Below are 23,448 nucleotides of genomic sequence, written 5' to 3'. Positions count from 1 at the left end.
CCTATTATATACCTTCATTTCACTAATCCTGGTGAAATCCTGTTCCTCTTTATCAGCGAAGTTGTAGTAAACGTAGAAGAGCCCGTTCGCTTTGAAGTTGGGGTGGAACTCAACGTCAAGAAACCCTCTTTCGTCATATCCGCTAGAAGGGTGATTAAACACGACATTCAACTTCAGTCCTGAGTTTAACCTATTCCTGCCGTTACTTCAAATCGCAAGTCACTCGTTCTGTCACGTTCAAAAATGGAGGGTGTATTCGATCCTTGTTGCGTAGATAGATCCATACTATCCCCCTTTGCTCACTTATGAACAATCTTGTAATAAAGCAGATAATTGAGGATTAGGTGATTAGCTTACCTTAAAACAAAACATAAAGGCAATAATTCTCATATATCATAATCGCAGTATCATGCGTCATAAAAGCGATGTATATCTGTCTGGGTATTAGGGTTCAGGGTATATTACGCTCAAAATCTCCCACCTTCTACGTTTTAATATTTCGATTCGAGGAAATACTTTAAGTTTCCGGTATTGCCCGTCAGATGCGTAAGGTAGCGTGGCCGAGTGGTCTAAGGCGCTGGTTTTAGGCACCAGTCATTTCGATGGCGTGGGTTCGAATCCCACCGCTGCCACTTTTACTCAAGTTTCTAATATGGTTTCAACTGATTCTTGGAGGTACAGAACTTCCATAGACAATTGAATAATATATTCATATTGAAATAGACGCCGAATATTTTCGGCTAACACGTCAGGGGTGATCGTCAGCATCTAGTAGAGAATTATGACGATTAGAGATTATACGATTAGAACTTCCATATACAATTTAATAGTATATTCATATTGAAATAAACCCGAATATTTTCGACTGACACTCGTCAGCAACTCTAATCGTCATAATTCTCTTCTAGTTGCTGACGATTACCCCTGACGAGTGTCAGCCGAAAATATTCGGGTTTATTTCAATATGAATACACTATTCAATAGTGTTTCAATTGAATCATGAGCCGGTTTACCTTTGCAGCGACTCTAACCGTTTATTATTTAAATTTGAGCTCGGGGCATTTACTGAATTTTGCTCTTATAATGAGAGTGAGCCAAAAATATCGAAGTCGTAGAATCAATCAATCAATCAATCAGTTTTATTAATATTTTCATCGTTTCAAAACACCACAAAATTGCGATACAATGAAAAGATAGGAAGGTGTCGAAACAATTTGGACTAGTCTTTAAGATCAGACACCCACCTTGACCTGCATTGCGAAGTAAAAAAGAGGCATGCACACTGAATGAAAAGTAATGCAGAGAATATAAGACGCAAGCGACAAAATAAGGTGGCGTGTGGCGGAAGGCGAGGTCGATGTTAGGTCGTGGTCCGGCAATCTGAAGGCTGGCTAGTATTAGAATTACTTTTTATTTTTTTTCAAGATAGCTCTGCGGCCCACCTGTTTTTTTCTCTTTCGGCCTTCTGCCATAATTTATTGCTTTAAAATTTCAATACAAATAAATTCAATCTATATATAGTATTGCAAAAATCGAATTTTTTTTCATCTTCCTGTATTCGAACATTCGTCATCTCTGCACGTCGTCGTCCGGTCCGAGCACGCGCTCGCTTCGTCATCCGTCGTTGAATCGGGATCACTTGTTCCGAGCACGGGCTCTTCACGCGGCTCGTCGTCGTTTGCAATTTCGTCGTGTTTCGAGCTCGGGCTCGGTTCGTCATTTTCCCTTCTTTCGACAGGCTCGTCCGTTTCGATCGGCTTCAGGTGATCATCTGGTCGGTCGCTCGTCAGTGGTGGTAAGAGGTGCGTTTTGATGGTTTCCATTCTTTTTCATCATAAATTTTTCGATGTTCTCTTTCCATTTCTTGATGATTTTTCCTTCTTTTGGATTTTGGTGTACGTTTTCCAATCTTTTATACGTTTTTGTTAGTATTTTTGCTACTGTACTTTCCTTCCAAATCTTCTCTGTTTTAGTAGCGAGTTTTCAATGTCCAAGCTTCTTTTCGTTTTCAATATCCTCTTTTGTAAACTGCTGTTAGCGTCGTCACCATGTCGACTCGATCGCCCTCATTGTATGGAATGTTTCATTCCCAATCTTATCTATATCTATCGCCGTTTTGGCCTTCGACAGTACGTCTCTGGTCGTTGCGCAATATAGGAAGACATGTTCGATGGTGTCAGTCATTCCACAGAATTTACAACGGTAGATTTCCATTCTACCATTCCTCACCCTCAACATTCCTCTTCTGTATTTCAGGTCCCCAAATATATATCCGTTGTTTGCAAGTCTGAAATTTATTTCTCTTTCTTTGTTCGTTAAGTATGTTTTATCATTGCATTTTATTTTGTTTACTTTTAGCCAACTTTTGTTGGTTCCTGTATATTCGTTTTCTTTTTCGTGTTGTTTAGTTAGGTTCAAGTAGTGTGACTTGAAAGTCGTTTCGCTCCATTCATCTCTATTCCACCCCAGCATTTTATTCTCGTTGATGATATTAAGCCAATGCTTGCCGGGTTTGTTTTTATGAGGTATTTCATTTGTATAAAGTTCCGAATTTATGCTCCTGATTTTAGAGCCGAATTGATACATAAGGTATCGATGCCAAAATTCTGATGGCTTATCAATCTTTGCTAATCCTTTTAGAGTTATTAGCTTACTTGCAAATATTCTTGTTCGAGGATATGGTAATGCTATTCCACCCTCGTTTTTCCTTTTAATCAGTGTTTTCCTCGCGATTGTCTCAATTTTCTCAGGGAAATATAGAAATTCAAAAAAGTCTCTTTCTATTCTCTTAATCAGCTCTTCTTTGGGCGGGTATACACGGGCGGTGTGCAATAACAAGGATGCCGCCAAGCTATTTATAATTGTCATCTTTCCCACCCAAGTGAGTCTGCGGCATTTGAACATGTTCTAAACTTTTCTGACCTTTTCTCTAATTTTATCCCACATCTCTTGTTCATTATTTTTCCCAATTAGATGTCCCAGTATCTTAATTTGGTTTCTGCTAAATTCTTTGAATACGGAGTTTTCAATTATGTTTCTTGCTCTCGGTGTTACTGGGAGCAGTTGTGTTTTGCTTTTATTAATTTTTGTCCGGTTGCTTCTTGGAAGTCATTGCATTTTGTGAATATTCTTTTGATAGATTCGGTATTTGTCACCAAAGCAGTGAGGTCATCGGCATATTGTTGGATTTTCAGCGTATGATTTCCCAATTCTATGCCCCTGATCCCATCATCTTTCATTATGAATTTGGCCAGGGGGTCTGCCACAATTGCATAAAGAGCCATGCTTATTGGGCAGCCCTGCCTGATACCTCTCTCTAGTTTTATCTCTTCTGATATTTTTCCATTTATGACCACACTGCCCTGTTATAAACTCGGACGATTCGAGGATTCGAATCTAAATCGGGTAGGCCTAGGTGGGTGTCTGATTCCATAGACTACTCCAAGTCGCTTCGACATCTTCCATTATGATCGAGTTTTGGCATTGTGACGCAACAATTCTTGTCTGTCAAAACGAGAGTGAAGCTGAGAAGAAAGAGCCGGATAGTCTTGTTGCGTAACATGACAAAACTCGAAAACAATGCAAATTCTACATAGATTTTGGGGGGTTCCAGGACCATGAACAGAATAAAATTTATATTTCGGTAATCAGTATAGCTATAGCAGCAGCTTTCCATTGATATCCGTTTTATTGAATTTGGCGCTCGGCAAGCCAGTCAAACATTGCCTTTGGTCAAATAAAAAGTATGACGTAAACCCAATGCAGCGAGCCGTTCACTCTCGCTGTGTCCACACCATATAGGACACTATGATAATACAAAACTACGCACATTGGTGGAGATGACATATCTGTGTAGTAGGCAACTGATCAATTCGCAGCATTGTTACAAAGTGCAATGCAATAGATATGGTCAAAAAATACCAAATTATCTTCAATGTGGTGTAGCACTGGCCATTATATTCTTCTGGTATCATAAAAAGCATTACCAGTGGTTCCCAACCGTGGATCTCGGAGCTGCATGCGGCTCCAACGTAGCCTTCTCGCAGAGATGAGGATGGATTAGGATTAGGATTTGAAAAAAACAGATTTGTGAAATTCTGTTGGATTTGGATTGGATTAGGATTAAAATTTTTTTTCTGAACGGATTAGGATTTTAATTGGATTTACCGATTTTCTAGGAGATTGATGTCGTGTGGCGAATGGCGAAAAACTCTTTTCAGAACATTATTATTGTACTGATGGTACACTAAACTATGGTACACTCGGTTCCAATGAGCATGAGAGGTGCGGCCCTATGCTAAGTTATCTTAAATCAGGATAATTGTTGGATGTGCAAGAAAAATTTCCTAATCCTGCCTTGCATAAATTAGCATTTTTTTCTAAATTTCAAGTTACAATCGGATTAGGATTGGACACAGATTTAAATATACAAAAGCTTTGGATTAGGATTAGAAGCTTCGGATTTGGATTGGATTAGGGCTGGAAACATGTTCGATTTGACTTGAAGTTCAAGCCGTCTCCTGTGACGACATACGAGCGGCGAGTAGGCCTGCGAGCTGACTCGCTAAACCGCGCAGCTCGCACAATCATTCGTTTTGAATTCATTCGTTTTGTGGATGAACCGGTGTCTCTGTTGTCAGGTGTTTTTGTTTTGGTATGGCGCATTGTATTCGTAATACGGCTGGTGGTAGTGGGAAATGAGCGAGTTAGTACGGCAAGGTGCTTGGTCCGAATCCGAAACGCTTCTCCTCTCCAAGAGAAAATATTTTTCTAGTTGTCGATAGTCGGTTTATCTGGCGCGAGACTGCGGCGCGCGACTTGAATGGACTCTCGGCGGTAGCTCATTAATCTGGGCAAGGCGATTTTGGCATGCTTCAGCAGACTCACCACCGTAACATTTCATGAATACCATCATCAACATATTTGATTACGAACGAAACCCGCAAATGTAACTCTTTAGTGGCCTATCATACTTGCAAAAAACGGCTGCATACTGTAAATAGTGGGTAGATTTCAATTTGTGCAGGTCCACCGGTCCGCCAAATATTGTTTGAAATTTTTCGGTCCGCGAGGTTAAAAAGGTTGAGAACCACTGATCTAAAGTCAAACACATACGGCCCGCGGGCGTCACCAGTGACCAGACCCGCCAGCCGTTTTCATCCGACCAGCTAAGCAATTTTGAGTATATTGAACAATGCTTGTATAATCCAGCACATTTCTAACAAATATTGCGATTTTCAAATACTTACATGAAATTATTATCCCTCAAAACAGTAACTCAAATTACATTCATAAACGCAACTGAAACTATTCATATTTAGTGATGCGATTGTTGATATACAATGTTCTTTCTTATTCTCTACTAGTTGCTGACGATTACTCCTCACGAGTGTCGGCCGAAAATATTCGGGTTCGTTTCAATATGAATATACTATTCAGTTGTATTCTATACCCACAAAATACTACCGGTACTATATGCATATATTATTATCATTGCATTAATCCACATCATACCGTTGCGAGCCGTCGCGTGCCGGTTTGATCGATGTAGGACTGTAGACATGGTTAGCAACCTCTTCAACACATATCTGTGAGCAAGGCTCTGTATTCAAACATAAAAATGAAGTATTTTCCAATTTATTTTAGCATCCTTCCTTACTTTCTTTTGGAATTTGAAAAAACTGTTGCACATATCCCGATGAGTATTCATCTTTGAATGGGTAGCAGTAATATCTATCGGGTAACTTCAGAGCTTCGCAAAATCCATCTTTGTCGTTGTTTCGGATTGAGCTCAGCAGTGTTTCGTCGTTTGTGATGTGAGTTATGGCATCGCTGCACCGTTTGAATATATCGTCGCAGTAATCATCGCAGAGCCCCGGCAGACTCATGGACTTTCCCGTTTTTTCGAAGTCGTACTGGTGCGCGGAGTACTCGGAACATACCTAAGCGAATTCCGTGTTTGCCGCGGAATATTTTCTGATTTTCTTACGAATCTTTAGCTACTCCAACATATTATTGCTTAAATTTATATAATTCGATTTTGGCATGATATCTTCTGAATACGTCTTTAGCGACGACTATACGAGTAAATCTCAAAATTTATGTTGTATGCAGAAATTGTCCGAGCTATATACGCCTACTTGATATATATTTTTTTAAATTTTACCTGGCACAACAATTCTTTGATCACTTCCGAACAATTGGCCTTCTGTTCCGCGGTGAGGTTACCCATGACTGACAAATATCTTTTATTGATCATGTCGTCATCCTGCTTATTACAGCAGCCGAAAGTCTCGAAGTCGCGACAAAGACTGAACGTTTCCACCATTCTTAAAGTAAATTGCTCAAATTTACATATATATCATATGGAAACTTCTATATCTTGATGCACTGAAAAATATCTGCTCTCCTAACAGCACGCCGCGCCAGGCCTCATGGTTCGTCGTTTCAGGTCATAGGTAGAAAAATCGAAGAATAAATTTTGTTTTGTTATGTCTTTTGGTCGGTTCTATATAAGTTTAAATGGTTCTTTGTTTCAAAGTTTGCTCAAGCAGTCCCTAAATAACAGCGACGGGCAGCATACGGCCATCGAGCCGGAGCCCGTCCGCGACTTGTCGAAAACTTTGATCGACCACAGATGTCTCATTGAATTCATTGAATTATATTACGTTAATAAATTCAGTGAATACTGTTCTGGTATCTATGCTTTAAACTGAAAGTGTATATTAAATACTATTTATTTCGTGTATAGGTGGATTAATCCGCCAATAATATCAATTCAGGAATCCGGCCCGCCAAATATTTCATTTCCTTATATCCGGCCCGTCGACTGGAGAAGTTGCCCGCTCCTGCTATACAACCAGATCACGTAGAGACAGCGTACTTGTTTGATGCGGGTGTTATCAGATCGGTTGACCTCGAATGTCACATCGATCATTCCTATTAGATACCGAACCCTGCGTATGCGTTATAATATATGTATATCGTCACTAATACAGTATATGTGTTATGTATTTCATTTGAGTGAACATGAAGGCTCTCTATCTCTCTCGCACGCGCACAAGCACACAACGATAACTGATCTAAAACAGTTGCTCGATGTAGATCGAGTAGTTTCTTAGCCTATTTTCTATTACCGGCCAAGCCATGTTTGATATATTTTAACATTCCGAGGCTGAAGAATTAAAGGTAGGCAAGCACTATTATACGGCTACAGTTGTTGGCATTTACGGATTGTTCCCGTCCACCAATTCGTTCCATACACGTATGTTTTGAAATGATTGCTTTTCTTACGTACTAGCGACACCTCGCGGTGTTTGTAGGTCAATATGATTAATAGTCCTTATCATAGAAGATCATTCTTACAGTTTTGCACGATGATCACTTAAAGGGGTATTTTTTGCAGAGCTTGAGCTTTACAAGGTCTGATGAGATGAGACGAACGTCGACGCATAAGGTCCTGGAACGCATATATGTAGAGTGTAGAGTAGACCTACAGTATAACTAGTCGCGTTTCCCTGATTCATGGGAACGCACCACTGCTAATAACTACATTACCACGCGGATAAATGAGCAATGATTCTGTATTTTCTCGTTGAAGGCTTTACTCACCGAACAGGCGACTGATAATTCAAGCACATTCTGTGGCCATACACCGCGGACGATATCACTGCCAGAAGCAACCAGGTATTTGCAGATATGCCAATGCCAATCATACTTCACAATTCTGGCTACGCTGAAATCACCAAACCTAACTAAGACAATCCGTATTAAGCATCCTATCCTGCCCAAAAAATTATAATTATGGAAACTAAATGAACTGCATAATTTATGTCATATCAACCTAAGTATGGTGTCCGATGACCTATATACTGATATTTTTATATTGTCAAATACGTTCTTACCGTCAGTCAGTCATACATATTGTTTACAACATCACAATCGCAAAATTGCACAACACGGTACGAAACACGAAATAGCGGGTGTTACATGCGTTGCAATGTCAGGATGTGAGAGCATATATTTTGTGAATCAACATAAATATCTAGGCTACATAAAACATCATCATTGTCGGTCATACGTAAATACGATTGCTTAATAACGATCATAACGATACACAGTATGAGATACTATCCTATACTTCTACCCAGACTTGGACAATTAGACAATTCTAGCTGTTTATAAATAATAATTAGACTGATTAGAGCGAAATGACAGTCTAATTTTAAATTAATTTGCGAAATCTTTCTATGCTCTAATTATAATTCTAATCTAATTTCTGGTTTTCCTGAAATTGTTACAGGAGAACTGTACGTGGGAAACATGACAAGCTTGCTGTACAGACATTTGCCATTCTCATGCTGAAACACTTATTTGATATGAACTGAACTTCAGTCAATTTCCACGTTTTTGCTAATTCAGTAATTCTAATTTCTAATTTAGAAAAAATATTTTGCTATAAGTCTAAATCTAATCGAAAATCTAATCTGAATTTTTTTTGTCGAACCCTGTTCCACACCATGATATTTATGCGTATTAGGCTAGGATTTATTCCAGCCCGGTTTCAAAATATTCTTATTCCTGTATAGCTACTTATACCTATCGAATGATCATGCAATTCCTGCCTGCCTCTACTGTGGATTTACTGCCACATTAGACCCATCCGCATACTTATCTTACCGCACGTCCAGCATTGGTATCTAGTTTTGCAGTATCACTCAACCTTTTCTCAGATTATGCTGCCAGCAGGCTGGATCCATCATCATTGCAAGTATGATTCCTGGGTTAACGCATCGTCGCTCTTGTCATTTGCAAAAAGGATGGCCAGCGTTCCTGTATCTCAAAGGTTAAAGTCTTATGAAACTTTTGCAGGAATGGAAATTCAGTATACTGATGATCGACTGTTTCCTAATGAATTGACTTTACGCTTCGAAAACTCGGTGACATAGCAATTTTTGATATTATCCCGCATTTAATCTCGCATATTTTTTATCCACAGTTCAAGGGCAGAAGTGTCGAAAAATGTAATATCTTTGGATCCTGTGTTAACCGACACTAGTCAATCAAGCTCGAAGACGCTGTTCACGGGCCAGATTTGGACAACTAGAATAAATTTCCAGCTTTTCCAAATTAGATCAGAATTAGAATTACAGAATTTCTAATTAGAAATAAATACAACAAAAATATCAGGTTCGGTTCGTATCATATAAGAGTTCATTCTCATAAGCTTTAAAATGGAAAATGTTTCTACGCCAGGATTGGCTCGTGTTGTGCTTGCTATACAGATTTCTTGTAGCATTTTCAGAAAAACCAGAATGACGATTAGAATTAAAATAAGAGCGTTAAATCATTTCACAAATTAGATTAGAATTATGTTACCGCCATTTATCTCCAATTCAGTGGCACTTAACCTTCACTAAACCGCGGAGCACTTTTGCTAATCTGCAAGCCTTCGCGGAACCCGAAATTTCCGCAAAATCATAAAAACAAAAATTTGAAGAGCTTCTTGGAGGTACAGAATTTCAATATACAATTGAATAGTAGGCCTATATTCATATTGAAATGAACCCGAATATTTTCGGCTGACACTCGTCAGGGGTAATCGTCTGCAACTATAGTAGAGAATTGGAAAGAACACTGTATATCAGTGGTTCCCAACCTTTTTCGACTCATAGCCCCCTTTTGAAGCTCCACACCGATCATCGCCCCCCAACTATTGGGAAACCAAAAACAGCACTTCATAAGCCCCCTCCCCCAAACGTTGGTATTTGGCCCCATATGGTGATAAACCAAACCCCAGACCCCCCTCAGAATGTGGGCCTTTTGTCGCTACATATCAGCTATACCCTATTCCATGTACTGTTTGCTGAGTCACCGTATTTCGCTTAAACGCGTGAAGCGCGACAAATTTATATAATTCATGTTTGAATCGGTCAATATGGTCGGGAATTGCAAATATATTGCTATCAATTTTTTATCCTCTTTCTGCTCGCGTAATCAGATTTACCAGTAGAGCTGAGTGTGGTGTGCTGGAAAAGGTAAGACCTCTAAATAATAGTTAAACATCTTCGGGCGGAATCGTTGTCACATTGACTTCGTTACATGATGCTATTTCGTGACCTCCTATATCTGCTATCTCAGAAGATATGGAAACCAAACTACAAGACGAACATGATTTCAAATTGGTATTTCTGTACTGGCAAATAATTTTTCCTTGCGGCATGGCAATTGTCCTGTAGGGTTAAGGTCGTCAGGACAGGAACATTTGTCGCCCGCCATTGAGGCGCCTATGGACAATTAAACATATATGTATATATACGAAGTTTTCGGTCAGCACAAGGGCATTCCTTTTCGGCCAAAGCCTTCTCGCTGCTGTTGCTCTTGCTGCTGTTCTGGCACACTTCTCGGAGTCGCATGTTACATGGCCTGTAACTTAATATGTCTTGGTGCGTCGTGGCGCAGTAATGGCCGACGCCGAAGTCTCCCATTTCCACAAATCATGCGTATTTTTGTTTGGTGACGGGTACCCCAAAATCAAGATATATGATATTATTAAATCGCACGCAGCGCGAAAAATTTCTGAAAAAGTTGCATGAATTTCTAAAAGATTACTCTATAATTAATGGTAATTCACGAAATAATCTTGGGCCCCTCTCGAGCTCGTGCCCCCACCACCAATTGGGGAGTTTGGGATGCGGTAGTTACGGTCCCGACTCCAATATAGTCGTTTTAACGCGCCATCGCCCCCTATCGCCCCCTTCGTCCGTTTTCGCCCCTCTATCGTCCCCTTCGTCATTTCCGCCCCCTAGACCGTCAAATCGCCCCCTGGGGGACGATATCGCCCACGTTGGGAACCACTGCTGTATATCAACAATCGTAGCTCTCTCATTCGAAATTTCCTGCTGGTGACGTCATATTTGGTGATAGGCTACAATTGTTGGTATACAATGTTCATTTCAATATGAATGTACTATTCAAAATCAAAAATCTACCACAAAATAAAGCAAACATAAGACTACACATCTTATACATTACTATAGATTACCGATGAACAAAATTAACCGTGTATCAACATTCAACAGAGTGCTAAAAGAACATCGCCATTAAAATATAATTTTCCCAAAAAACGAGAGCATTACAATGAATATTAATTGCAAATCAGTGTGGCTTCTGCCGTTACCTTTTAGATAGGCTACCAGTTCAAGACTTCATCTTGAAATGCGTCATATTGTTCAGTCGAAACGCAACAGGGTGATACCAATTGCTTACTAGCATGAGCCTATAAGTATTGGATATATAATTGGCATCTCGGAAAGACGGGGTTTCGATTTTGAACCCCATCCCACCCTTGCACACGACGTACCACCACAACAATCCCAATTCGAATACTGGGCAATCCGCTACTTACCAACAACTGAACCTATGATGGCCATGACCGGCGTATCGTCATAAATAATATAGGCTACATGAGCTCGGTTTGCGTCTTGATACAGAGCGCAGCCCCCGAGACTGGCTTACGGACCCCTAGTGTTCCATGGAACGCCGGTTAAGAGCCACTGCTTTAATTAGTCTAATTATTCGTCTAGTCTAGTTGTCCAAGTTTGTTGAGGACCGGTTTGTTTGTCTGTCTGTGGTATTCATGGTGTTTGTCGTCTACTATGGTCGTTAGCACCAGGCCGATATTCTTCATTTTTATACCGTAGAGCCGACTTGTAGCACGACCCACTTTACGCTTTTTATAAGACACCGCCTACGCGAATGACATGTCGAGAAGAAGCCTAGATAAACCTCCAGCAGTTAGATAGGAATTTCGGAGTCGACCTCGGTCGGATCGAACCCACAACCCATTGGTGTTGCAGCTGTGGATTATACCACTTATATGACCGGTGATCATGACGCTATAAATGACTGTCGTGATGATGTATAGTTGTGCTTCAATGTGCCCAATAGACCATAAATTTCAATCAATTGCTTTTCGTTGAAAAATGTATATTAATAAACGAGCATGTTCGCGTTATTAATCCCGCGCGGGGTTAAAATCCGCTCCATATTTTTATCGAAAAGATCCAACAGCGCCAGGCAGTAGCTTCGCATCTCCAACGCCATCAGCCGCAACGTCACGAATTCCTTCACGTCCAACTGCTCTAAAGCCGACACAAAGTCTTCCACGGTCGAGTGTTTCGCGAATTTCGACACGATCTCAGCCCGGGTGAGGTGGTACACCGAGATTGACTTCAAGAACGAATTACACTCGTCCTCTACTTTTCGGACCTCTTCTAGTATTTCTTCTTGTACCTCGACTCCAAAGTTGTTTCCGTCCTGTATCTCAGGTATTTGCAACTGTACCCAAGTCTTGACAGTGTTGCAAGACTCCACTAAATCTCTCATGTCTGGTTTTAGTGTTTCAATTAGTTTGGCAATGTAAGGGTTGCTATCCATCTTGCTGTAATCTATCTTTTCGCTTTCCTTCTCCTGTTGCCTGTGAATGTCGAGTTTGCGTTTTAGTTTACGCGATCGCTCGCTAGACTCGTCGAACTCGCTGTCCGACTGCGCCGGGGTGTAGAAGATATCTTCGGAGTCGCTTCTCTTCTTGACTTCATCCTTTAATTTACCGCAGCTTTCTTTTACAATTTTGCTGACTATGGAGACCGCGTCTCTGCTCAGTAAGGGATCGTCTATGAGGCTGTGAAACTTTTGGCATTTCGCCGGGAATGATTCTTTGAAAAGCAATTCCGTTTGCTCCTGCAAATGCTCCTTGAAATCATCCATGATGCTCGGTCTGGTGCGAATGAAATGTTTGAAATGTCTGATGTAGCGATAAAACTGATTTAGGAATATATCATGATGCTCTGTGACGTCATAAGGAAATTTTTCACATGAAATTGTAACAAGGTAACGAACTGTCGTACATATTATCGTAAAAACGGGAAATCTAACTGTTTTATTTGGGTAATGACCAGAAGTTGTCAGTAACGAAGTGCTTCTCGTTTTTAGGACTACTCAAGTAGGCTTTGTTTACTTGCCGTGCTCGAGCGGTTTTCTTTGTAGACCACTTCCACAAACTCGATCATTTTTGGTAAAACTATACTCCGCTGAAAAGTAGAACGAATGATGTGAGATAAGTTTGCAACACTTTTATTAGTATAAAAACCGTGTGATACAGCCCGTGTATGAACTGAACTAAATATATTGCTAAAGATTCTACGTATTTGATGTGTGATTAGTTTCATTAGTCGTTACGATAACAGTTTCAATTCATGCAATGTCGAAAGCATAGCAACCCGTAAATAGCTGCGAAATGCACACGACCTCACGGGACCCAAATCTAATTTTTGAAACTGTATTTGAAATGTATTGGAAATTGTTTATATAGCTTTACTTGCATTTGAGTAGGAATTCACGGCAAACTTTTTACCGCAAGCCCCTTTAATTTTGGTCATATCATACTTATAGTTCGGCGCCCCTTTAAACTCGCGTCATTATGCATGATATCATACGAATTTTACCACGGGTACTCCGATTAACAACTACTTTTTCAGTAATACCTAATATAGACAGGGTTATAAGCAGAAAGGCAAAAGGAGTTTCCAATGCAACACCTCAAACATTACCTATGGCTAATTCCGAAAATCAGGGCCCAGAGTGTAAGATTAAGCAATCGAAATAAACTTATATGTATTGTATACATACGTATGATTGCATGGAATCAGCATAAGTCCGTAGTCACGTTTCTCTTCACACCGGCAAGAACCGTTCATGCGCTTGCACCATCTCTACTCGCTTTTCCAGTATAATGACGGAATTGTAGTACGCACAACATGCAGTAGCGTTTTTCAACTTCTGTACAATGGCAGCAATTTAATATTGTTTATTCGTTTTCCAACTTTCCTAATCCTTTCTTACTATCGCTGCTCGTGCGGAGCATTTACAAAAAAAAACCAGAGGTAAACATGACGAAGGACACACACGGGGGAAGAGAATGAAAGAGCGAGGAAGCGTCAAAGAAAGAAGACAGCAAGCATGAACAATATAAATGACACTGCTATGTATGGCAGTAATTTAATACTATGCAAGTAGACCAAGGTGGTTGTTGGATTGATGGATTGATGGATTGAGCATGGTCGCTTTGACTGCTCATATCGGGTGATTAGCGTTAGGGGTGTGTGAAAGTGAATGAGTTCGCATGGAGCGGTGAGAAATCTTCGAGGATAAGCTCGACTTTGATAAGACAAATGAGCGATATTTGATCTTTCAATGTTTATGGCTTATATTTATCAACACGATTTGCAGGATGTAGCTCATTGTACTGCAAAGGCCGCAATACGCGCAGCGTACGTTACGTATGCGAATGATAGTAATTGTCACGTGATTTCTGTAATTATAATAACCATTATACTTATAAATCTCCCTTCAACTCAAAAACATATACGGGCATTTCGCTGACCAGTAACGGATCCCTTTACGCAATCTACAGGTATCCGAGTTCTGGCTTAGATCATGCAGTCACCAAAGTAAAATAAACGGTGCGTAACATAGCGCCGCAATTGTGGAGTGATAACATTGAATCGTAAATGTCTGCAGATAAGATTGATCTCATTTATTGTAATATTGTGCGGCACGGCTCGATAGCTAACGATGGCTGATTTCTTCAATTCCACTACAAACGGGACCTCGACGGACACAGGTAATGCATAATAATGCTACGTATACGTAATATATTTGCTACTTCGTGATTGATGAAGTGAGATTAAAGCACACAATATGTCTGCTATAAGCTGTTCCTCAGTATTGCGCCCCGTGTATTTTCAGAATGTCCGACTGATTATATTCGGTACAAGGAGGCTTGCTATTATTTCAGCTCGCACAGTAGTTACGACGAGGCAAAAAAGTCGTGTGAAAGCGTCGGCGCGCGACTGGCCGACATTGAAGCGACGTACGGAAAATTCGTACTCGACAAATTCAAATCAATGGGTGGTAATGACTTTTGGGTCGGTTCATTCCGAGTGAGTAGCCAATAGTTTAATGCGGTCGTCAGTATCTACTGTTATAGGTCCATTTCCAATATGGATATTCTAAGGTGTTACAACCGCTTGACGAATATATGGGTGATTTCACCGATTCGAACGGCACTTGCCATTTCGAGACACTTGATAACATCAAGATATCGATCTGCGCATCGGGTAAGGGTTACTCGTCTGTGTCGTCGGAATAATCAGTTGTTGATACCTGTTTTGGTGTATTAGGAGAGACTAAGCCTGCAGGCTATTGGTGTAACAACAATCAGATTGGTCACCACTGTATATTTCTATACATTAAATCGCGATTCCTATACAATACAGGAATCGTTATTACACACGGTTCTGGATTCTGATAATTGTCATCAAATTCGCAGCCTTGAGTTTAAAAGAGTCGAAACGCGAACATGTGTCCACGATCCACTGTATATTACAGGGATATCTAAAACTTTTAGATATCCCTGGTGTATTAGGAGGGTGGAAGCCCGTAGGCTATTGGTGCAACGACAATCGAATGGAGCAGCACTGTTTATTTCTATACTCCTTATTCGAACTCCTACATAGGGATAGTTATTACACGCGCTTTTGATATTTGTCATCAAATTTTGAACCCGAGTTTGAAACAGTGATTCCTTTTCTTTGGGAAGGCCGCCAACACCACAACCACTACGAACATGGCTTCTTGAAACCCGTCGTCGTCGGAATAATAACATAACATTTGTTTCGGTAATATTATAGCTCGCTACCCATGAAGGATATTTATGAAATTGTTCTTATTAAGCTATTATTCCGATAATGCAACTTGCAACCTAACCAAAGGCTTAGACAGAGCCAACTTAAAATCCCCCTCGAAGATAAAAATCGACATCGTTCAGAACAATTGCAGCGCTGTTAAACAACGAGTCTTCGTCGCTGAGCCTCTGAGTCACCGAGCTTCGGGGGAAAATCTGAATATAATATTCAAATGCATCCTTCCTTATCTGTATTCTATGGTTTTGACCAATTACTTATCTCATATATCAGGGCAAAGAGTAAATTTAAAGTTCATTCAAAGCGATTGTGGTGCAGCCAGCAATAGCAGCACTTACCACCCTACACCATTCTCCCGGGTCGACTAACAACGTTATAAACGCATTTATATATCATGGCTATACTCTTATGGCTTTCAGCATAGCGGGAGAGTGCTGCGACAAACTAGACACAACTTATGTCCGGTACTGAAAGATCAAAGGGGGGATGACGCTCTGTACGGCATGGTGGACTGCAACTCATCGTACAGATTCGTCTGTCAGAAATGTAAGTCAAATACATCGTTCGTATCGTGCGTGTTGGTTTATACTCAAGCGAGTGAGCGGACTTGGGATTGCCGAATTGTAAAATAATTTATTGTAATAACAGCTTGTTCTGTGAATATGCACATTTCACGGGAAACGTGTCCGTAATAATTATTATTGTTTCGTGACGTACAGTCATACTAAGCCTAAATAATGGTGAACCATAGGTTGCATGGAATATCCTCGAGGCTGGCTCAATAGGTCTGGTACCACAAGGATTAAAACTATCGGGAATTATTCCTGAATAATCCAAGATCATCAGGGATACAGATATTACTCATACGTATTCAGCGTCTCGGAGTAATCCTTTAATTTAACTCACATCAGCTTCGTTTACAGTCGGGCCTGACAATGAAGCCAACAGTATCGATACGCGACTCAAAATCATGTCTAGTAAGTATCTTATGACTTAACAGAAATAGATCACTGACTGCAAGCGCTATTTTGTGTGCTGCGTGGTTCAAAATTGTGTGACCTTTGTAGCCTATTTTCCGGATAAACGAACTTTAACGGCATAAACGAATAAGGAATCACAAGAATATAAAAATTTGTCTCGATCAAATCGCACTAGATTACATCTAAGCCTTATCGTTCGGTACTAGGAATGGAAACCCTGGCCTCAATCTCCGATTTTAGCGACAAACGACTAGCACTGGGCATTTTTTAACTATTATTGTAGGCAGAGGATGGTAATATAATAATTTACGATACTCACATACAACCAAAAGTAAATTATAATTGCAAGTAGAACTACAAATTTTCAAAACATGCTTGAATTACTTAATTTAGAAAATGAAAGATCTGTAATATACTCAATTAATTAGTTTAAAGAATTATTTATACACTTTTATTACGGGTATTTACATATCATTACGATCACTATAGTTCCAAGTACATGATAATTTATGTAATTATGACAGTATACCCGTAATGTTCATGCCGAGAGTATTTGAAATAGCAGCCTTCCGTGAAGTGGAGAGTCATATTTCGGTCGATACAGTGACGTGTATGTGTAGCCAGGTCCAAGTCATGACAAATCATATCCATGGAAACGCCAAATCATAACATGTCATTCGCGGTAATATATGAAATTTCTATTGCAGCCACACCCGGCGTTACCACAACAACAGAAAAAGTGGAAGGCACAGGAGAGATGTCGCTGGCCATCTATGTCGTCATTCTTGTCATCGTATTGATTACGGCGATGATTACTATGAAGCTGATCACCCGAAAATATTTTCAAGACAAGAAGAAAGACTTGAAGCCGATAAATAGCAAAAACGGTAGCAACTTTGAGAAAAATTTGGGAAACGGAATTGTCGTTACTCTCAGAAGGAAAGGGGGAGTCTCGAAGCGTACCTCCCTCGATAGTGGTGTGTGAGTACTTTCTGAAAATGTCTGGCTATTGGCTTCGAGCCATTTGCAAATTAGCCACGTCCTTCACGTCAACTAATCCATGTGAGCGGTGTCTTATAAAAGCCTAGAAGTGGACCGTGCTACAAGTCGGCAGATACTGAATCATAATAAAGGATATACGCCTGGTGTAAATGACCATTGTAGTCGAAAGCACCATGAATACCACAAACAAGAAATGAAAGACGAACAATGTAAATGCCAATTGCGCTGGTACGGTAGCAATGTTATGAAGATAGATATCGACACATAATGTAGAATATCATGTAATTATTTAGCGAATTGGTTTGAAGGATGGGATGGGAATGGGATCAATGTGGTGTTGTGAATTGAACTAATACATTTTGAATCTGTTCATCTTTAGTATTTTAGCTACATAGAAAGATTTCGTGACCTACGACAAGGAAATTAAATCCCCAAGCATGGTTCGCGCATTTTATGTCGACTGGAATTTAATAATTGGATGGAATTCGGATCCATAGTATAGGCCTAATCAGAGTAATAAGAATGTCATTTTCTACTGAAAACAGAATATTTGCCTAAACTATATTTAAGTCCATATAGTCTACGTATACCACCATGATTGCAGCTTTGAGTCAATTTCTTGGCGGTTTCTTTCCAATAATCATTAGCAGCCGTAGCAAAGAATTGGATTTGACTCACAAAGGCAAGAAACATGGCGAAATTATCTTAGTGCGGAGTCATCCATCGTACACCTACAGATGAACACTGAACATCGTTGGTTCTGGTATGACCTACATATTAGAGAGGGTACGAACAATGTTTGCGTTCGTGTTCGGTGTCTGAACCACGATTTGTCTGATGTTCGTGCTCGCAAACAAACCTTGGAAAGTTCTACGATGTCAACATTTTTGTGAAACAGCGTAATTTTACAGTAACCCGAACATGACGAAGGAAGCGCACAAGGGAAGAGATTTAAAGGGCGAGGAGGCGCCAAAGAATGAAGACAGCAATCATGAACGACACTGCCATATGTCGGGCAACAACTCAGTACTACGCCAGTAGACCAACATGGATCTTGGGTTGAAGAACTGCGCATGACCCTGTACATTGCCCTTTGTGTGTCTTGAATAGTTGGAAATAGTAGCACCACTGCCAAACTTTTACAAGCTAACAATCTTGTTCGTTGACCCTTGACTGATTTTCTGAATAGTTCTAGTTCACCTTCTAGATACGGTTTCTAAAAAGTGAGTAGTTCTATAGTTCTGGTACTATAGTTGCGGTTTTTAAAAAGTGAGTAATTCTAGTTATAGTTGCGCATCTTCAAAGTAATTTAGTTGTATAACGACTAGAAAACACGTGACGTCGCATGGCGCGAATCGTGATACCGCTGTTCTGTTGTGGAATGTCCTTGCAACCATTTTTAGCTCATTGTCGTGTAGTTACAGTGGCGCAGTCAGGGGAGGATTTCGGGGGTCGTAACCCCTCCATTTCCAATTCGAAAATCAGCGTTTTTGAGATGACGATTTAATCACCGATATTTCTTAGCTCATTCACAATTTACGAATTCGTATAATCAGTTATTAGTTAGTTAGTTGCGGGTTTTTAATGGTCGCTCTAGCTCTAGTTCTAATTGCAAGTTTTGAACAGCGAGTAGCTCTAGTGATAGATCTAGATGCGCATTTTAAAAATCCAGCAGTTTGTACAAGTCTGACCAATGTAAGCTAATGTTCTTCTCTGTCGATCTCCGGATACCATGCGTCCGTTCCACTGCATTCTTCTAACAGGACTCGCATGCTATCCGTAATAATCCAAATAACAGTGAGGTCTATGATATATAGTGGCACCCTATGTACCAGGATTTTTATTCCGTAACTAGAGTTTATACAGAGTATAAAATTATGCATTTATTCATAAGTTATCCACTCAAATATATCATTTCTGTGCGAAGAACGATTGATTAGCTTGACCGAAACGTCCACACGCACAGTCGCACACTCATAGTAAAATCATACAACAGCCTCTGTCGGCATGGACATGGACATTAGTGACAACATGAGCCATTACCCTACACTACACAGAGCTTCAACTATTCACAATACATCGTAACGCACCAACGTCAGGTTTCGGCTTTAGTCCAATATATGCGAGATGAAGATATATCGTTCTATTAAGTATGCCGGACCTCAACTGTGGAACAGCATCTCGCCGGTTATCCGAGATGCTAAGAACTCATGAACTTTCTTAAATGTTGATTGTTGATTAACAATATGTCGGTTCATTCGCATGAGGTGAATTCACGGAGAATCGGGCATTCTATACTGTAAACGAAAATGGTGTGTTTTCGCAATTCACACCCGGGCGGAGGGTGTGTTTTGAGTCATCACACCTCTCGGGTACTAATTTTTTCATTTACACCTAAGCTAGTGGTGTGAATGAGTCAAATACACCCCTATATACACCCCTATAGAGCGCCCTCACGAGAAACTTATGTGGGAAACTGATAATAATATCAGGCGCATTCATGGTGTATTATAGCTGTTGCCCGATGGCAGAACTGCAGTTATCTGGTTTTGTCGCGTACGGTAATTAGATATACACTCAGGACATATACCATCAGGCCACAAATGACGGTTACACGATAGTACAAATTCAATAATAACTAGGGCAAGTTTTTGTTGCAGATAAATCCATGGAAAGTTGCATTAATTTTGACAAAAATTGCAGTAAAAAGTTGCATTTATTTTTTTCACAAAAGTTTCACTGAAAGGCCACATTTTGCTCGGTTGACTAAAAAGGTCAACTTCCCAATTCCACTCCCGAAATACAGTTTTCCATTCGCATTCTCTATTGATTGACTAAAAAAAAGGTCAACTTTCCGGCTCAGCTCCTGAAATACCCGTAAGAGCGTGACTTCAGTGCTGACTTACGGTATTTCAGTCGAATTTGGCCGTGTATTTCACCAAAATCGAAAATATTTTCATGGAAAATCGAAAAAGCTGCAAAATGTTGCAAAAAGTTGCCTGAAAAAAATGGACAAAAGTTGCACTATAAGATTCTTCCAAACAGCTTAAAACAGCATTCTACATATCTCACGAGTACTTAGGAAGCTGCCGGAAGCTGTGAAAAAAGTTGCAAAAGTTGCAAAAACTTGCCCTAATAATAACATATGAAGTAACGATAAAACATATTAGAATAGAATATTAACACTACGAAGGTCATAAATGTCGGCTAAGTGGCGGAGGGGACGATTATCTTGGTACTTGTAACACGGTTTGCTCCACTCAGCTCAAATAAGTTCTCGTCTGGGACAACGGCCATTGACAATGTGTCTCGATTCCATGATGCCACCTAAACAGCAACAACATAATGGAACATCGGTATTAGATTGATTTTTGGACATTAGGAGAGCTTATGATATGATGTGGGAATTTCTTGATATAGCTCCTCTTGGATCAATAATCTCATTGTCGCCCAAACTTTTAAAGTTCAAATTGAAGCAGCTGTATCGAGCATATTTAGCCGATCGAATGGTGTTTCTCAAGAGAGTGTTCTCAGCCTTTATGATTTGGTTATACAGCAGCGATTGACTTGAACATGGGTCCTAATGCAGACCACCGTGAACCTAAAACATCCAGTGGTTTGACCAGATGCCCGATTGTTAGTAAAGGTTTTGGCGGCAGTAGGTAAAACTGCAACAACGATGTTCACAAAAAAACGTGATTACGTACAACCCACTCTCAGGTGTGGGAGTCGTGAGCTGAGGTATGTGGATTACTTGATATGTTTTGGTGCCATCTTTGTATACAAGAGACTCAACTATTATAAACTGCACGCATCCAATTTTTGATCGAAATGTACGAAGCACATGAAACCACTGAAGATGACATCTGGCGCATTTTGGGGCGCGCGCACGCGAACGTTACTAACCCTAAATAGAGGAATCTGATATGATCAGTGATAGAATGGAAGCGTGCTTTGTCGCATTGAAATCACGCCTCACAAAATATTTGGTATCGGCAATCAAGTTTCAAGACTAATTTACGGTGCTAGGTCCGATACCCCATAGGCGTATCATAGTCCGTCTAGCGATATTCTACCCTTCCTTCCGCACCAATATCTTTGTCTGAAGAAAGCTACCGTTTCAAGATTGGAACACAGCAATCAAATCCACCAAGTATAGCTTATTGGAGACTACTTGTCAGATGTCAACATGTCAGAGGAAATAATCCTCCTTGCATACTCCCCTCGATCTTGAGATGTGGTATGATTATAATTAATCATTGTAACGAGACAGTCCATCGCCTCACATTGAAGATTAGATATCTCAAGAATACATCTTCGAGCAATATCCATAAATACTACGCTATAGTTTAAGACTTTAAAGCTGGAATCAACGATATCAACGAAACTGTCGCTGGTTCCAATTTAAAGCATTACTGCCCGGATATATATATACAAGACCAACAAAACAAACTGCGCTGCGTCGTGCGGAAGCCAATATACTCAAATTGATGACAGGACATTGTAGTCGAAATTCTTACCTTAAAGAAATATGGTACTAAAGGAAACCATAACCTAGTTCAGAATTATACCGTGGTGTATTTCATGGGGGTTCCATTGATTAGATTTTAATGTATATTTTCGGAATCAGTCCTACAGCAGCTTTCAAATAAGATCAACTTTATTGAATTTAAGCGCGCGGGTCGTCCGCTATGGGATTAGCAATTATGTTGCGTTCAGATTGCTGAGCAGTAATTTCCTCCGGGCAAGCAAGCGTGACGACGGGTGTTGCGTATCTATCCGTAGGTTAGTTATCTATAGTTAGATTCTCTTTTCCTGCACTACCCTACCTTCTAGGTGTGAATGTGAATAAACACAGTCTTTTCGTTTTAAGAGTGTACGGTACCCCCAACGGTGAAGAAACTGCGGAACGTGTAGTCTTATCACGCAGCGTGGGATCTACCCTAATGAAAGGGTTTGGATAAGAGCTGTCGTACTGGACTTGAAAACTATATATCATTCACCATACAGAACGTACATACCTACGATTATATATTGTATATCTGGTGTACGAATTCATAACAAACACTAATTTTTGGTACCATAGCTCCAGTACAGTCGTGACGCAGAAATCTACTGTGACATGCGTCACTCAACCTGGTTTCAGTATAAGTTTCTTTTGTTCAAGCAGCTGCTTATATTTTCATCATTAGGAAGCACTAACTGATGCTTTATGGTTTTGGCACATCGGTGGTGAATATAATACATCATGTTGCGGAATCATATAATTGCAATGCATTATACTTCGCGAGTACACTTCTTTTGTCTCAGGAAAAACCTGTTTCACGTTCTAACATCTTTCAGTGTAAATGATAGGTTTTGATATACCCCGAGGCGTTTTTCTTGTCGAAAAAAATACTTCTAATACAGAGGTTGCTACGTTCAATCCGACGCGGATATTTATACATCATTCTTTTAAATGCCATCGGGTAATTGGTGTCAGGGATGTGCGGATGTGTTCATTTGGAGTGGTATAAGAAATATTGAAAGATAAGCTCACGTAAGCAACATACTAAGATTTAGTCCAGCAAGGTTATTTATATATGTTTGTTCTCAAGTCTTAGCCAGGCTGTACTGAAAAGGCCGCAATGTACGCAGCGTAAGTTACCTATGGGAATGTAAGGAAATCTCGATAAACGCATCAACACATCAGCATTCAAATA

The 23,448-nt window shown here is 40.1% G+C and overlaps 3 protein-coding genes and 1 non-coding gene across 6 annotated transcripts in view; 2 read left to right on the top strand and 2 right to left on the bottom strand.

Annotated features, from left to right (window-relative positions):
* LOC145450954 (HHIP-like protein 1) overlaps window positions 1–7,781 on the bottom strand; it is a 29,694-nt gene extending 21,913 nt beyond the window's left edge. The window contains exons 1-6 of the mRNA XM_080329442.1: window positions 7,612–7,781; window positions 6,167–6,329; window positions 5,660–5,942; window positions 5,515–5,602; window positions 207–314; window positions 13–142 (exon numbers count right to left, since the gene is read on the bottom strand). Of these exons, the coding sequence (XP_080185568.1) occupies window positions 13–142; window positions 207–314; window positions 5,515–5,602; window positions 5,660–5,942; window positions 6,167–6,329; window positions 7,612–7,715 (876 nt within the window). The 5' untranslated portion in view covers window positions 7,716–7,781. The remainder of the gene's footprint in view (window positions 1–12; window positions 143–206; window positions 315–5,514; window positions 5,603–5,659; window positions 5,943–6,166; window positions 6,330–7,611) is intronic.
* On the top strand, window positions 551–632 carry Trnal-uag (transfer RNA leucine (anticodon UAG)). The gene has a single exon. It is a non-coding gene; the product is annotated as a tRNA-Leu (tRNA).
* Window positions 7,782–11,971: 4,190 nt separating the features above from the next.
* On the bottom strand, window positions 11,972–12,816 carry LOC145450796 (proteasome activator complex subunit 3-like). Its single transcript, XM_080329304.1, has one exon. It carries the CDS (start codon window positions 12,766–12,768, stop codon window positions 11,992–11,994), a length of 777 nt encoding a protein of 258 aa, XP_080185430.1. The 5' UTR covers window positions 12,769–12,816; the 3' UTR covers window positions 11,972–11,991.
* Window positions 12,817–12,929: 113 nt separating this feature from the next.
* LOC145450795 (C-type lectin domain family 9 member A-like) lies at window positions 12,930–18,912 on the top strand. 3 transcript variants are annotated; one of them, XM_080329303.1, is made up of 6 exons: window positions 12,930–14,683; window positions 14,809–15,002; window positions 16,184–16,310; window positions 16,688–16,741; window positions 17,452–17,631; window positions 18,658–18,912. In XM_080329303.1, the coding sequence occupies exons 1-6, from the start codon at window positions 14,635–14,637 to the stop codon at window positions 18,669–18,671; spliced, it is 618 nt and encodes a 205-aa protein (XP_080185429.1). In that variant the 5' UTR covers window positions 12,930–14,634; the 3' UTR covers window positions 18,672–18,912. The 3 variants fall into 3 exon arrangements, with proteins under 3 accessions (XP_080185429.1, XP_080185428.1, XP_080185427.1); XM_080329302.1 differs by having other exon boundaries at window positions 17,452–17,721; XM_080329301.1 differs by having other exon boundaries at window positions 17,452–17,725.
* The last annotated feature ends 4,536 nt before the right edge of the window (window positions 18,913–23,448 follow it).

The sequence above is a fragment of the Botryllus schlosseri genome, chromosome 11, assembly GCF_051294905.1.
Source record: "Botryllus schlosseri isolate E-star chromosome 11, Bs_hap1, whole genome shotgun sequence".
Classification (NCBI taxonomy): domain Eukaryota; kingdom Metazoa; phylum Chordata; class Ascidiacea; order Stolidobranchia; family Styelidae; genus Botryllus; species Botryllus schlosseri.
Note: the sequence above shows the minus strand (reverse complement) of the source record. Positions and strands in the feature narration are given on the sequence as shown.

Coding starts and splice junctions, on each gene's coding strand:
- LOC145450795 (XM_080329301.1), top strand. CDS start 14,635: ATGGCTGATTTCTTCAATTCCACTACAAACGGGACCTCGACGGACACA. Junction 16,742..17,451: donor GCGACTCAAAATCATGTCTA/GTAAGTATCTTA, acceptor TTTCTATTGCAG/CCACACCCGGCGTTACCACA. Junction 17,726..18,657: donor ACCTCCCTCGATAGTGGTGT/GTGAGTACTTTC, acceptor GTAATTTTACAG/TAACCCGAACATGACGAAGG.
- LOC145450796 (XM_080329304.1), bottom strand. CDS start 12,768: ATGGATGATTTCAAGGAGCATTTGCAGGAGCAAACGGAATTGCTTTTC.